Below are 13,953 nucleotides of genomic sequence, written 5' to 3' on the forward strand. Positions count from 1 at the left end.
GTGTCGAAGGAACTTCAGAGCACCTTGGAGCAGAGGAAAACACTGGGTATGTACCTGCATCCTAGATCTGGGGGAGAACAGGTGACAAACCAGGAGAACAGGGAATAAAGCAGCAAATATCCCTGCCCCAGCCCTTCCTCAGGTGCTCCTCAGGCCCCCAAAGAAAACAGCACTCATGACAAATAGTTGAAAGTTTTTATTCATATAAAACTCATATTAAGAACATAAAAGATTGCATCTTAAAAAAAAAAAAAAAAAGATCTGCAATTATTTACAGCAGTATTGCACAAGTAAAGTAGCAATTACCCTGTCCAAAATTCATCAGTGCAAAACACAAGCCAGGGAAATTGCAGTAAAAATGCTACATATGCTGGGTCCTGTGAAATGAGTTAGTGATTCATCAGCACATCTGTGTGAGCTGGAGTGGTACCTGATGTTACAGCTGGTCCAGGGAAAGTGGCTGAGATGAAGTGTGGCTTTAAGAGAAGGGTGGCAAAAAAATCACAGGGATGTAGAAGCCAAATTCCCACCGAATTTCAATAATGCTTAAGTCTTTGATGTGCCTAAATCACTACTGGGAATTGGGACTTAGGCACTTTGAGAAAAAATAATAATAAATCTCATTATCCAAACCATGTTGGCTACACTGCCAGGAGAACACAGTGCTTTGGAAGGTGATCCATCACTTATTGCAGGGGCAGGGAGGAGAGAAGGAGAAACAAAATCTTTACAGGAACTTAAATAAGCAGAAAATAAATATACATTTCTACAAGTTACAGCATTATGGAACAGTAGAGTGCATTAATTACACGGGAGGAAAAAAAGAATCTACAGTATTTACCAAGTTAAACTCTAAAAAAGTTTAGAAAAAAAGTAATTTTTTTTTTTTTTACTTAGTTATAAGCTGTACAAAACTTACATGACAGAAAGGAAAGGAAATACATTGCACACAGATATTTGGCTCAGATGATGAAAATAATATGGTGCACTACCCTAATAAATATTCAGGTATTTACAGTTATGGAAAAGAGGAGAAGCATTAACACATTATGTGAGATCGCCCAGGAATAAATCTGGTTTCCCTGCAACCAAGGAAAACTCTTCATTGCATCCTTTTGGCAGAACAGACACCACAGGTTACGCTTAAAATGACCCAGAGCAGTCAGCCAACACAGCTAAAATGAGCATAATCACTATTTAAAAACATCATTCTTCAGTTTAGAGACTTTTGGGTTTTTTTTCCCTAAACCTTACAACTCTATGGGGGGTGAAACCTGTTTTTTTGGGGGCTTGTCACATTCCGCTAGTTTTCCTATGACTACCTTTTGGCCAGAAACACCTCCTGTGGAGAAGTCCCGGGCAGACGGTGCCACTACCTTGATTTTTTTCCCTTAAAATTAGTATAATTTTTGTCTCCATCATTGGCTGGGGCGCCCGGCAGGGAGGACGGGGTAAAGTGCTTGACATTTCTTTGGTGTACTCCAAGGGACACATTCTGGGCGGTGTGGTGCCGGGATGCTGTAAGGTTGTGAGATCTTAAAGTACCATTTTATCCACCGACGGTGGATGAAACTCAGCTGGGGAAAAAAAAAGCTCATTTGGTTTCCCCCTCTACTGCCAAATTTTATATATTTTCGTTTTTAATTTACCAACAGCCATGCAATTCCATGTAGGTTCTCACGGGAAATCTGCGGCGGCAGCCTCCCTGCTGGGTTTTCTGTATAAACCTTACAGGAAAAAGTGATGGCTCAAGCACGGCGGGGGCAGCACAGCTACTGTGAGCTGAAACCAAGGGGACAAGAAGCAGGAACCTGCCCTGGCCAAGCTCACCAGGTATTTTAACTGCTCACTTTCTACCAGTGCAAAGGTTCCCCCCATACTCTCTCCAAAATACCCTTTCTAAAACATCCCTGGCTCCTGCAGCTGAGGCCAAGTCCTGCAACTCATGCTCATCTTGCAGGTCCAAAAACAGATTAAAAAAAATATTTAAAATAAAAATTAAAAATTGCTCTGTAATCCTCCAGAGGAGTGCAATTGGAGGCATGCAGGCCCGCACCAACACCACGGCTCTCTGCCTGCCTGACAGGCACAGGCAGCCAGTGCATAGAGGTCAGATTGTACAGTTTGTCCATCATTAAAAACACTAATAATCATACATGGCACTCAACAGCTTCCCCCTGCATGCATATTGCAGGAAAAACCGCTATTGTGGGCTTGGTTGGTTTTTTGGTGTTTTTTGTTTTTTTTTTTTTCTCCCTATGGTGCTGGTGAAACCAGAAATAAAACCGCGGCGTTTGGAAGTGGGTTTGAGGACCACCTGCACCAGCCAGAGAGAAGGGGCAGCTCCAGAGGCAGAAAGGGGTATGTCTGTGCATAGATACAGGGGTGGCACAAGGAGGAGCCACCCCTCCTCCCCTCCCCGAAGCAAACCGGAGACAACGGAGGGCCCCGAGGCAACAGACCTGCTTCTTCCAACAAGCCCTCGGGGCTCCTCCAGCAAGGCTGCAGGGTCTCCAGGTGGAAGGGGAGATGCCCTGGGACGGCATCAAGCACCCGGTTGGGTCTTCCTGGGGGCAGGAGGGCAGTTTGGGAGGAGATGTGGCAGTCAATGGGGAGCAGACCCCACATGGCAAGTCCCCGGGTGGATCCATACCAGATCAGCATCCTTCAGTGCCTCCTCCAGCTGTATCCCTGTGCTCCAGCATCTGGGGTCTTCATGCCGCTGGTTCTGTCCCACTCATCCCCCTGCTCCAGGCTGTCCTGTCCCAAGACAGAGAAGATCCCAGGAGGAAAAAAAAAAAATAAAAATCCAGCGCCTTAAAAAACCCTCCGGGGTTCAACAGCAAGGTACAAGCGATGACTTAAAACAGTTCCTGAAGTTACGCAGCAGGAGCTGTCACCTCCAGGTGGAAAGCTGCAGTGTGCTGGGAACTGTTTCTGCCACCAAGAACATTTTATTGCTGAATTATTCAGTCACCAACATTATATTATATTATACAATACATAAGCATTTCCACACATTTTATAGAAAGAATTTCTAAAAAAAGGCAACCTGGTGGATTGTTTTTTTGTTTGTTTGGTTGGTTGTGATATCTTGGACCCTGGGAGTCTGACAGCTAAGTCTTGATATTCAGAGTGTAAAAAAAAAAAAAAAAAGTAAAAAAAAAAAATCAGTCAGCAGGAAATAGGCTATTTGCATGATGCAAATGAAGGTGGATTTGGGGTAGCGTTAGGTATTTACAGGTAAAAGAAGTGCTGATTTAAATCCCTCTACCCTTCTTCCACCATCGCCATCCTTTCTGTGGGGCAACTGCCCAGGACGCAAAGGGACAGGGGAGGGCTCTGCGAGTCTCTGCGAGAAGGTCTGCAAGGCAAACTAAGGCGGCTCTGCCCATCAGCTGGCTCAGGCTTTCCTTTTCCCCGCTGCAGGGCTTATCCCAGATGAGCTGACAGGTTTCCAGAAACGATGACAAAAAAAAAAACAATTGCTCCATTGCCGTTTGAAGATATTCTCTGAGACTCTTTCGGAAAAATAAAAAATAGAGTTGAGAGAAACACAGTAAACACCACTCTCGGACGAAATCCTGCATTGGAGAGTCCCAGTAGGTCAGCGTGGGATGTCCACCCTCACCTGACGGCCCCCGCTGCGCATCCTGGGGGAGAGGCAGGGTGGGAGCCAGGTGGTGCAGGGACCCCCGCATCCGTCCGTCTGTCTGTCCTCCCTGGGCTTTCCCAACGAGTAAACAAGTCCCAGTGCCTCAGGATGTGCCCGGCACTCACTGCATCCTCCAGATGAGGCGGATGATGTAACGCAGGAGGCGCAAAATGATGATCTGGGGGTTTCCCGCCTGGTTATCCAAGAAACCCTAAAACAAAACAGGAGAAAAAAAAAAATACAAACAAGACAGTGACTTGAATTTCCAGCGCAAAGCCCCTGTGCTACAGACATCTTGTGTGGTGCCACACAGATTTCAGAGGTGTGAAATCAAGCATTTTACGAAGAATGAAAATAAACCCCACAACCTTTCATGTTTTCCTTCAATAAAAAGCTCTACAAAGGGTTGAAGCCACCCCCTCCCAGCCACATTTGCCTTGGAGGCGGCCGCCACAGCACCGCTCAGCAGGGATGTCACCTGCAAGTCCCTGCATGTGGGCACACGACGTGCGTGATGCTGCCGCGGGGTTTGAAATGTGGCAAAGGAGCAGCACAAGGGGGTTTAAAAACTGGTGTGGAAAGGCTGACAGGAAAAAAAATACAAAATAAAAATCCCTCAGCGGGGAGAGCAGCATCGGTCTCTGCACAGGCAGGTCCCTGCCTGCGGTGCACAGATTGTGCTCCAGGCACAACCATCACCTCATTCACAAAACATGGCAAGCCGGACACGGCAGCAACACACTCCTCCCCGGAGCAAGGGATCACAACAGCGTACAACGAAAAGAAAAACGGACAAAAGGAGAATTTATTTTTAAGCCTTTTTTCTACGGTGAAAGAGCAGCCCAGAGGTGCCCCCTCTCCCTCTCTATACAGTCCCAAAGCAATCCTATTCGGGCTATATTTAGTGCAGTAAAATCATGCCTGTGCATGCCCCAGAAAGAGAAATTACACTGTTTACACCAATATGCAAACTGCTTTCCCCACTACAGGGGCATAATGCAGGCAGTCCTGCAGCAGGCAGCTGTCGTCATGGAGAGACGATGCTCCTCCAGCCGGTACCCAGACCAAGCACACCTCCCACCCCGGGGCATCCCTGCACCCCAGGCCATCGGGTCCCCACATCAGTGGGATTTACCCACTTGGGAGCTGCCCACCACCAGCACGACGCTAAGTCCACCACACTGCCTGACCTCCAACGTGGGAGACTGCAAGGAAAAAAAACAAACAAAAAACCCCCAGCAGGCTTAGTGAAGGATGCAAGCGAAATGCCAAAATTAGGTTTTCTTTATTAAAGTGGTATAAAAAAAATAATTATGGAGTTGAAAAAAGACATTTTCCACCTCTGCAGGCAGCTCAGGTGTGGGCAGCCAAGCTTGAGGCACACGACAGCAGCCAAGCGATTCACCCTCTGCCAGCAAAAGCCTCGGCGTGGAGCTGGTCTCCGCAGCCAGAGGGTCCCGTGGCCACCTCCATGAGCTCTGTCAGGGCAAAGAGGGGCTGGATGGCGAGTTGGCAGATTCCCAGTTGTCTTGCCCAAGAGATGGTCCCGGGGGGGGGGGGGGGGGGGGGGGCAGGGGGGGGTGACGTGTAGGGTGTACTGATGGGGAACGTGATAGGGAACTGGTGGCCCTGACCCGTCTGACAGCTCCGACCTGCCCAGCAAGTGCCATTTTGGCAGGGCTCTTAGTTCCCCATTTCTAACCTCAGGCTTAAAGGGCAAACCCCAGCAAGTGGCAGAGCCAGGCGTGCCGGGAAGGCATCCTACCTACCCCTCCAGCCGAAGGGCTCCAGCTCAGCAGAGCCACCCTTTCCCCAGAGAAGCCAGACTACTTCCAGAAGGAAAAGACACCTTTCCACAAAGCAACAACCAAGCACATCAGGGACAGTAACTCTACAGCAATTGCTTAAATGCTCTGAAGCCTCCTCCTTTCTGGGCACGACAAGTGAGAATTTGTCAGATACTAATTAAGCCAGGTACAAAGTGTTTTTAGGGTCATGCATGACAGCCTCTGCTTGTGTCATCTAGCAAGCAGGACATGGTCCTCTGCATTTTGGTTCTCTTCCCGGGGCAGCAGGTTGGAAGCTCAGCTGCAGCGCTGGGAACCGCCTCGTGCAAACCTGTGTGATGCTCTGTGACAGGGCACCTGTGCCCCATCCTGCTGCTGGCCTCACACCCCCCGCCTTGGACCTGCACAGAAACCCCTCCTCATCCCCCTGTTAAATTTACATCCTCTTACACACCACAGTTTTGTACTGGGTGGCGTGACGTGCCCAGCGCACATTTCCAGTGTGCAAGGTTCCACACGGGGCAGCGCTGAGGGAGCCGATCCCTGGGAGATCATGCAGGGAGGACATCCCTTCTCATCACAAACCTCTTCCCAGAAGGCGCTCAAAGGGCCTGCCTGCACTCCAAATTTAAGGCAGTGCTCCAGGACCCAGCGAGGAGAAGGGACGGCATGGCACTCCACACTTCTGCCAGCCCTTCTGGATCAGCTCACCATTACCAGGCACCTTCTGCTTTCTGAATGCCAGTAGGATTGGCTTAGTCCCCACCTTTCATTGAAAAGATGTCCTTTATACAAAAAAAAAAAGCAGGTATTTCACATCACGAGGCATCAGCCTGGATGGGGGAGGTCGGAAGATGCGTGTTCCAGATTCTGGATAAAACACTGCTTATCTCCAGTTTGTTGCACGTCAGGAAAGCCAGAGCATTTGGAAAGAAAATGGAGCTGATGGAGAAGTCTCCAGGAAGGTGACGCAGAGAGGCCGTGCGGAAGGAGCCGGACCACGGCAGCCTGGCAACTGTTTTGGGGGTGAGCCCCTGCCTACAGGCATCCACCACACAGACCCTGGGAGCAGCGACAAAGCACGCTGCAGGAGTGACTCATGAGCTGGGGAGGACGGATAAAGATCCGGGCAGTCAGCATTTCATCACCAACGCTGCTACCTAACGTGCTTCTGAGTCTTCTTCCCACAGACAAGCACAAGGGCGAGTTGAGGGATCAGAAACCACATGCACAAACATGCAGCTGTCAATAACGTTAGTCAGGCAAGTTACTGGCTAATGACGCTCTTCTGAAAACTACTGTTACTTCATCTCTCGGGGTTGGTCTGTTCTCGGGTTGTTTTAGGGTTTGGGTTTTTTTGTTTGCATTAGTGCCACCTATTTTTGTTGCAACACTTGAAGGTGAGAGAGTTTACAGTCTTATAAATATACATGTTTCAAAACAGCTCTGGCAGATTCTTTGTAAGAAAAATAAAGTTATCAGACGAAGACCATCCCTGTTTCTTACTTGCAACTACACTTCCACGCACGCGATCCTCAGCAGCAGGGATTTGGGGGCCAGGCCCAGAAGCCAGCTGCATTCGCTCCTCACCCGTTTCAATGCTGGTGCTGGCACTCAACCACTGCCAGGGACTACTTCGAGAACACCTCTTCCCAACGCCACCCCAAAAATACCCCACGACACCCAAAGGTTCCCTGCCTCTTAACTTCTAGAAGTTTCTTCCTCATTACTGCCAGGTCCAGCCCCCATCCAGCAATACACTTCTCACTGGCCCTGGGTGTTATGGAAGATACTACGAACTTCGTACCCGAAAGCTTCAAGTCCCAATTTAAAGGTTATTTTTAATTGATTTAATGACGCTGCAGCAGCAGGTGACTCGCTGGCGCAGGCAGCAGGCCCCTGCGTCCAGGAGAACACAGCCACCCGCGCATCCTTTTCTACATTTGAGTGAATGAAACATTCACCGCAGAACTAGTTTCCAGAGATGATTAAGCTTTTCCCTTTTAGAGGCCATATGTAAAGAAATGGAAAGTAAAAAGATGAAAGTTACCCTTCTTGGACAATAGGAGGCATTGAACTCATCTCCGATGCGCCGCAGCTCCTGTGCAATCCAGATTTCGGGCTGTACGTCTTCTGCTAGCGAGTGAGACTGCCACCGGGAAGCTGCACGGAACAAAACCAGGGCAGTTGAAACAGAGGAACAACAACAAAAAAAATACTCCATTAAACTTGGCAAGAGTCAATGGACTGCTACTATTTTTTTTTTTTATTATTACTACTTTTAAATTTTTTAAAATACAGTTCCTAAGAGTTGTGCAGGTGCCAGGCTGCTAGGGCCTGCACATGGTATGCAGCACAAATGGGACTTGTCGTGTAAGATGTGCATCACAGGACAGGTTTTTCTTCTCCTTTTTTATTATAGGCTTCCCTTCTCTGCCATATCCAAGCTTTGGTCCCCTCTTAAGTAGTGAGGAAAGCCAAGATGCCACTCTCCAACTTCTTTCCCTAGCAAAACATGCTTCTCCTCCTCTTTCTAAATAATCTTTTCTTGCAGACACAGCCGCAACTCCTTCTCTAACCTCAAAAAACCTCTGTCTGGATAGTTTAATCAAATTCTCACATTTCTTCCTCAAACAGTTCTGAAGTGCCCAACAAGCAAAGAAAAACGATTGGTTTTGTCATACTAAGAAGAAAGCCACAATTGGATTTGTGCACCGACAAACCAAGCTTCCAGCAAACTGAAGGACTTTCCGTCCGCAGGAGGGAACCGGGATGCTCGCATCTCAAACACCATCTTCCTGCACTTTAGCAGAAAATAAACCCAATGCAAACCAGTGCTGGCTTATAAGAGGAAAAAGAGAGCTAATGCATCAGTTATATTGTACTATACATAGCTATTTCAGTCTCCATTTTAAGAAGTTATTAGACACGTGATAAAGCCACTGTGCAATCCCTCAAATAACCAGGGGAGAAAGGAGCAGCCTGTGACCCAGGACCCCATATGGTACCTGCACCACCTCTTCCCACTCCCGCAAACCCAAGTGCAGGATCAAGCAAGAATCACAGCCTTAAGGAAAAAAAAAAAACCCACAACCCAACAAACCAACAAACAAACAAAAAAATAAAACCACCACACACAACCCAAAAAAGCCCACTGCACAAAACAAAACAGAGCGTTTTGGCACGACAGCTTAGAAGGAATCACAAGGGAATAGAAATAGCTTCCAATCTCAAAATATTCAAAGGATTAGTGGGACAGTAAAAAAAAAAATTAAAAAAATTTAAATAAAAGCCTGGCTCCAACCTGACTGGAAAATGTATTTCCAAGCCAAACTAGCACTCCTTGGCTCAGGGATCTGTTTTGTTTTCACACTGTAGTAGTGCAGGAGTAGTACTCGCCGCCTGCCCGGGGATGGCCCTGGCATATTTATTTTCCTCACTGGTGAATGAAACACGGCACAGCCCTTGCGATACTCCACCCCGGCAACACAAACAGGATTTTGGCCAGGACATGGCAACAATCCAAAATCCCACCACTGTCACCAGAGCCAGCCCCAAGCTGCCTTTCCCAGCAAGAGCTAAGCTAGGCAAAAAAAGGGACATGGGACAAAAAGATGCAAGGAGACCTGGGGATGCAGGGAAAACTGCATGGGGGAGAGGTATTGCTCCCTCTCCATCCTTTCCCCCTTCTTCATCCTTTCCCCCTTCCCCAGCATTGCACCCAAGAGCTCATCTGCTTGAGAGATGAAGGCTGGGGTTGGTGGCTGAGAGTGAAATCGGGCTGAGGTTTTCAGAAAGGACTTTCTGTGGTGCTGCCAAACAGCAGCATCAAAAGGGTCCAGTCATAACTGGTCCCAAAACCAGTCAGAGGTGCTTTTGGGGGGCCCCCAGTCACACAGTGAGCCAGTGCCCACCACTGATGGTGAGACGGCTGCTGTGGGGACAGGAACAAACCAAGAGGCCACCAGCACCCCTGGGACATCTGCATCTCACTCTAGCCCATGGGATGCTCCAGCCAGGGTCTGGAACAGCACTGCTGTGGTCTCTGCCCAGAAGAAAAAACAAAACCACAGCCCCAAACTGCACCTCCACCTTCTGGGTTTGGTCATCCAAACTCCCCTGGAGAAACCTCCTTGGAAAGAGGTTTCAGATGAATGGCACGCAAAGCTCAGGGAGAAAACAGCAGCAGCTCCGTAACGAGAGCAACAGAAACACTGCCAGCTTCTTGGCTCAAGGTTTCCCCCTTAAATTCACCTATTACACCTGGAGGATCTCCTTTGCAGGTAAGGAGAGGTTCATGCTGCTTCGCTCCCCTCTTCTGCAGCACAGGAAAACACACTGGCACCAAAACAGCACAGGGAAAACCCATTTACAGAACACTTGCCCGCACCTGCTCCAAATTTATCCCAAAAACCCACGTGCAAACCCTGCACTTCTGTGCTTTTAGACAGAGCTGCTCTTTGAACAAAAAGCCCGATGAAATCATCAGCTCCTGGTAAGAGCTCAAGACCTGAAACATCAGTATAAGATTCACAGAACCCTACCAAAGGGTGGGTGTCTTGTCTCGGGTGACTTTATGGTGAGCGAGCCTGACAGGGCCACCAGCACCTCTTCTGCAAAAAGCAGGGTCATCTTTTTCCTCCGCTTCTTCCCTAGCCCAGCCAAATAAACTCATCCCTGCTCCTCTCCTACTCATCCCCCAAAAGCATCATCCCAGATATGCCAGCACTGCAACCCTTCCCACCTCCCATCCAAGAACATCTCCTTGCTGCTTTCATCTCATTTCCCCAAAAAATGGCTTTGGAGGCAGCTGGCTGTACCCCCTTGCGCTGTCAGAGAAGCAAGACAGCCCAAAGCATCACTGCCCACCACCTCCCATGCTAGGAACAACTCTTCCTCCAGCAACTAGCGCTCGCTCACACACCCGCACACATCCCATAATTCCCCACGGCTGCCTCCACCTTTTTTGTCTGGCAGGGGCACTTTCAGCGCTTAATTATTATCTGGGCCATCATCACTGAAAATTTTGGGGAAGGTTTTATGAGATTTAGAAGAGGCAGCTTCAGGGCAGAGCATGAGCTTTCTTTGCTCCACCAGCCCTGGAAACAGTCCACTGCTGCCCACGGGAGAGACTGAGAGCACCTATCACACACAAACTGCTCTTGCTTACAGGAAATGCCTGTTTATTATTATTATAATTATTATTATTAAAGGCCACTTGGAGGGCTTCTCCAGGAAGCATAAGCATCTCTCAGTCTACAACCAGTGCCTTACAACAGATAAAAATACATAAAAGCACAGTAAGAAATTATACCCTTTGCTTCCTTGCAGAGGAATTGACCTGTTTAGATGTGGAAAACTTAATGGCATGCATCTGTCAGGACACTGCCAAGGCAAGGGGACCAAGGGAAAGGTGCACAGGGAAAACCCACAGCCCCTTCTCAATGCAAGCTGTACGGTAAGTCACGGCTCGGGAGTTGGAGTCCCTGACTGGGGATAAAACAGATCCACGGCTCCACACTCCCAGCTTAGTCGTGTTTGAGAGTAGCCAAGGGTCCCATTTAAATAGCTCAAGTATTTTCCATTTGCTTATAGTTGTTTAGGATGATGCCCCTAGCAACAATAACAGAACAAAGGCTCCAGTAAAACCAGCATTTCAACAGCTTTCTTATGGCAATGAAAAAGCAGGAGCACAGAAAAAAAACAGGGAAAACTTAAATTTCTTCCTGGAGCACCAAAAAAAAAAAAAAAAAAAGTCACTCGCTGCTAAAACATCGGCTGAGGCTCTCCCTGCTGAGGAACTCCAGCATCCTTGCCCGGCTGTGCCACGTGTGTTTGCGCTACGCAAGGTTGTGAAACTTGCATTAAACTGTAATTACTGCAATAATGTCAGAAAATCTTTCCTAAGGGCATATTACAGTAAGCCCTCTGCAGCTGTAACCACAGCCATTAACCAGGGAGAGGGAAGGAAAAAAAAAAAAAAAAGATGTTTTGATCATGTAAAGCTTGGAGTTGGTGTTTGTTATCCCCCGAGGAGTGCTACTGACACGGTACTTGCCTCACTCCCACCTTCCCCCTGGCAGAAGTTAAAAGGTTTCCTCCAATTAAGAGGAATTAATCGCGACAGGGGAAAAGTGAGCAGCTCCGGCAGGCATGTTTTCCCCACCACTAGAGGCTTTAACCCAGCCTTACCTGGTAAGCCACATGTAAACACATGCCCGCCTGCTACCATGCTGCTTTCACGCACCAGTTCTGGGTTTCGCCAAAACAAGTGAAGGGAGTTGTACGACCCTAGCACCTATGACACCATGTGGCTCGTTGAGAAAGAAACAGGAGTAAAAACCGAGTGAGAATTCACTCACCTCGCAGCAGCACATAAAACTGGCGAAAAGCAGTGCATAAAGCCTTGTGAGAAGCAAGCCCTGACTAGGAAGCAGGATTAAACAACTTTGTCCCCTCCTCCCCAGGCAGGGACTGAGGGACTGACCCATCCCGGAAAAGAATAAAAATAATGATTAAAAAAAAAGTGCTGGATGAGTGGGTGTTCCCCCGCAGCACGTTTGCCTGGCGGGCCCAGCCAGCTTGCAAAAATCCCACCCCCTTGGCTGCCTGGGCGAGCGTCCAGCTCCGAACTGGCCGGGTTCTCTGCCGCTAGCCCCCCAGCTTGCCCTGGCAGGGGCTCAAGGGCCCCGGGGGGACTTTTGTAACCGTCCCGCAGGTAGGGCGGGGGCTCGGGGGCAGGGGAGGGTGCAGCTGGGTGCCGCTCCAGCACAGCAACAGGGTGCTCAACCACAGCCAGCATCCCGAATAAACAACAGTGGGATGCAGGAGGTGTTGCTGCAGGTGCGCGGCGGCACGGCGCATCGCTGCGAAAAGCTGCGTTTTGTACCTTTTAAGGGGGAAAACCAAGGCCGGTGAGGAGTGGAAGGTGCTGCTGCCAGGCGGGGGGGTGACGAGGGGAGCCCAGCGGGCTGGTTTTGCGCGCTCCGCCGGGCACTGCCCCCCCAGCCCCGCGTGTCCCCCCGGGCCGAACACCTTACCCATGGCGCTGAGGCAGTGGCTGAGGGCCTGGCAGGGCGGGCTGGGGGTCTGCGTGGCCTTGTCGCAGCTGAGGGGCGCGGGGCTGCGCTCGGCGTCGAAGGAGAAATACCCGCTGGAGGAGCGCGACAGCAGCGGCGACCTCCGCACGAAGATGAAGAGGGGCGAGCGGGTGGCGAAGGGGCCGGGGCTGGCGGGCGGGCCCCGCGGCGGAGGCCCCGCCGTGGCGGCGGCGGAGCCGGGCAGGGCAGCGGGAGCGCCGGGGCGCAGCTGCGCGGCCGGGCCCGGCCCCTCCGCCGCCGGCAGCCGCCCGCCCTCGCCGCCGCGTTGCGCCTTCACCTCCGGGGGTTGCTTGGCCATCGGGGCTGCCTGCGGGCGGAGCGGAGCGCCGTGAGGCCGGGAGCGGCGTGAGGCGCCGGGGAGCAGCGCCGCCGCCAGCCCCGGCCCGGCCCCTCCCGCCCCCCCGCCCGGCCCCATTGTTCTGCCGAAAGTGCTGAGGCGGCAGCTCCGCGCCGCGCCACACCGCCCCCGCGGCCCGCCGCCGCCGCCCACCCCCCGCCGCTCCGCGCGGCACCCCCTCCCCTGCTCCCCTCCCCTCCCCTCCTCCTCCTCCTCCTCCTCCTCCTCCCCGCTCCCCCCCGGCCCCGCTCACGGTGTCCCCGCCAGCTGCGGCGGAGCGGGGCTGCCCGGCCGCGGTGTGCGCGGCGGCCCCGGCGCTGACCCCGCCCCGTGTTTACCGCGCCGCGCGCCCCGCCCCGCCCCGCCCCCGCCCCGCCCCGCCCGGCGCGCACCGCCCCCGTGCCCCGCCCCTTGCACACGCGCCGCGAGTCACCCCCGCACAGCCCCGTGCACCCTGCGCTGACACCCTTACACACCCCCTGCACCCTGCACTGACACCCTTACACACCCCCTGCACCCTGCACTGACACCCTTACACACCCCCTGCACCCTGCACTGACACCCTTACACACCCCCTGCACCCTGCGCTCACACCCTTACACACCCCCTGCACCCTGCGCTGACACCCTTACACACCCCCTGCACCCTGCGCTCACACCCTTACACACCCCCTGCACCCTGCGCTCACACCCTTACACACCCCCTGCACCCTGCGCTCACACCCTTACACACCCCCTGCACCCTGCGCTCACACCCTTACACACCCCCTGCACCCTGCGCTGACACCCTTACACACCCCCTGCACCCTGCGCTGACACCCTTACACACCCCCTGCACCCTGCGCTCACACCCTTACACACCCCCTGCACCCTGCGCTCACACCCTTACACACCCCCTGCACCCTGCGCTCACACCCTTACACACCCCCTGCACCCTGCACTGACACCCTTACACACCCCCTGCACCCTGCGCTCACACCCTTACACACCCCCTGCACCCTGCACTGACACCCTTACACACCCCCTGCACCCTGCGCTCACACCCTTACACACCCCCTGCACCCTGCGCTCACAC

General features: G+C 51.7%; 1 protein-coding gene across 6 annotated transcripts; it reads right to left on the reverse strand.

The window, feature by feature from the left end:
* Positions 1-181: 181 nt before the first annotated feature.
* BCL2L11 (BCL2 like 11) lies at positions 182-13,190 on the reverse strand. Of its 6 annotated transcripts, XM_074817572.1 has the most exons (5): positions 13,133-13,190; positions 12,483-12,849; positions 7,493-7,605; positions 4,996-5,133; positions 3,876-4,860 (listed from the first exon to the last, which is right to left on the reverse strand). In XM_074817572.1, the coding sequence occupies exons 2-5, from the start codon at positions 12,838-12,840 to the stop codon at positions 4,777-4,779; spliced, it is 693 nt and encodes a 230-aa protein (XP_074673673.1). In that variant the 5' UTR covers positions 12,841-12,849; positions 13,133-13,190; the 3' UTR covers positions 3,876-4,776. The 6 variants fall into 6 exon arrangements, 4 of the variants coding, with proteins under 4 accessions (XP_074673674.1, XP_074673675.1, XP_074673673.1 ...); XR_012622403.1 differs by lacking the exons at positions 3,876-4,860; positions 4,996-5,133; positions 13,133-13,190 and adding exons at positions 182-2,760; positions 3,632-3,866 and having other exon boundaries at positions 12,483-12,957; XR_012622402.1 differs by lacking the exons at positions 3,876-4,860; positions 4,996-5,133; positions 13,133-13,190 and adding exons at positions 182-3,521; positions 3,632-3,866 and having other exon boundaries at positions 12,483-12,957.
* Between the last annotated feature and the right edge of the window lie 763 nt (positions 13,191-13,953).

This window comes from Strix aluco, chromosome 3 (genome assembly GCF_031877795.1).
Source record: "Strix aluco isolate bStrAlu1 chromosome 3, bStrAlu1.hap1, whole genome shotgun sequence".
NCBI lineage: Eukaryota > Metazoa > Chordata > Aves > Strigiformes > Strigidae > Strix > Strix aluco.